The sequence below is a fragment of the Thalia democratica genome, chromosome 1, assembly GCF_965202585.1.
Source record: "Thalia democratica chromosome 1, ktThaDemo2.hap1.1, whole genome shotgun sequence".
Lineage (NCBI taxonomy): Eukaryota > Metazoa > Chordata > Thaliacea > Salpida > Salpidae > Thalia > Thalia democratica.
In genome coordinates this window covers 36448909-36450725 of record NC_139165.1, presented here as the reverse complement: position 1 = coordinate 36450725, position 1817 = coordinate 36448909, and the positions used below count along the sequence as shown (strand labels likewise).

At 42.8% G+C, this 1817-nt stretch overlaps 1 protein-coding gene across 1 annotated transcript; it reads left to right on the top strand.

The window, feature by feature from the left end:
* Nucleotides 1–236: 236 nt before the first annotated feature.
* LOC145835577 (kelch-like protein 7) lies at nucleotides 237–1451 on the top strand. Its single transcript, XM_082943243.1, has one exon. It carries the CDS (start codon nucleotides 237–239, stop codon nucleotides 1449–1451), a length of 1215 nt encoding a protein of 404 aa, XP_082799369.1.
* The last annotated feature ends 366 nt before the right edge of the window (nucleotides 1452–1817 follow it).

Sequence of the window (1817 nt, the reverse complement as noted above, 5' to 3'; positions counted from 1 at the left end):
TATTACTAATAGTTTAAATTTTTACAGAAAGTTTCGAGTTAGACGACAGCGCATTTGTATCGGCTCTAAAAATTAATGTTATTTCCTTGAATGAAGGTGTGGAAAAAGACTTAAGCAATTATCTTAATAATAAAGTTAGTCTTTTTAAGGTTTGTACCTACTTTAGCATAGCAAACCGTTTCACACTCACCAGTGTCGCTGCAAAAACTTTGAAATTTATTGAACGCTGTTTTCAAATGGTCGTAGAAACCAAAAGCTTTTCACAATTAGAATTTGAAGACCTGACCAAAATTCTATCTAGTTGCGAACTGAAAATAGACTCGGAACTGGAAGTTTTCAATGCAGCAGACGCATGGGTCGGCTGCAACCCTGGTCAAAGGATGAAGTTTGCAAGCTGCCTTTTGTCACGAGTGAGACTAGACCTTCTGTCGAAACACGCTCTTGAACATGTTTTGCACCGACGGAACACGTGGTTGAATTCGACCAACTGTTGCGTCACAAAAATCAAGGATCATTTAGAAAATAAAGAAAAGTCTGTGCCAGTGGAGCGCGTTAACTACTGCAAAAATAGGTATTGCACCCAAAGCATGTTTAAAATGTTTGTTTTCGGGGGTTTCGACAAAGAAAAAGAGTTGGAAACTAAAGACGTGCGCGAAATAGACTTCGAGTCGTTGAGAGCTGTGAGGAAGCACCCTGCGATGATCGAGGAGCGGTACTACTTCAACGTCGTCCGCGTGAAGCAGCACGTGTACGTCATGTGCGACGAGAGCAAGAAAATGAGCGTCAACAGGTACTCGCTCGCCACGAACGCTTGGGAGGAAGGGTGGGCGCAGCTCTACGACAACCGCAACTTGGTCTTCACCGCGTGCGCTTTCATGGACAGCATACTCGCCATCGGGTGCAACGAGCGCAGCAAGCGCAAAGACGGGATCAGGGGAGACGTGTGCTTGGAGCTGAGCACGAGGGAGCGGCGGTGGAGGAAAATAGCGAGCATGAGGGAGAGGAGGTTGAAGACGGCGTGCGCGGTTTTCGGCGGGAGAGTGGTGGCTTCCGGCGGGCATCGCGGCGGTCGCGATTACAGAACGGTCGAGGCTTACGATCACGCGGCCGACGAGTGGTTCGAGATGCCGCCGATGATCGAAGGCAGGCACGGGCATCGCTCGGTCGCAACGAGGAGCAAGCTGTTCGTGGTGGGAGGCTTCTTCGGGCTGAACAGCGAAGTGCTGGAAAGGTTCGGTAAAAAGTTTGCGGCCATCAAGCGAACTAAACTGCTCCACCAACTGTTTGAAGGGGTTCAAGCTTACGTTGTTGGGAGGAAAATTCGCGTTTTCGGAAACGGGACGCAGTCGGTGGCGTGTTACGACATCGACAAAGATGAGTGGTCTGAGGAACACTGTGACGTAACAAAGAAAATAAGCGTTTTTCGTTGCGCGTACTCGCCTGTGTTTTAATTTACTATGTAGCATATTAAAAATTTGTTGCAAAGTTTATTTTGAAAATATTCTAAAACTAGTATTTTACTTCTCTTAATATAAACTAGTGTGATAACATTTTTAGATCTTTTGAAACTTTGTAAAAATAAAGGCAAAAACTTAAATGTGTTCTATTATGCATATAAAATAAACTTAAAACTAATATTTGAAGAAGTATTAGAAAAATAAATCTGCTAACGCTTTGTAGTAAAGTAAGTTTTATATTTTTAAGACTTTAATGTAATAACAATCTATATATTAAACTGATGATTAAAATTCATTATAAATGAATAAAAAGTTTACGGTTAAAGTTGAAATTTGAAAAAAAAAACTCAGGATCAATAC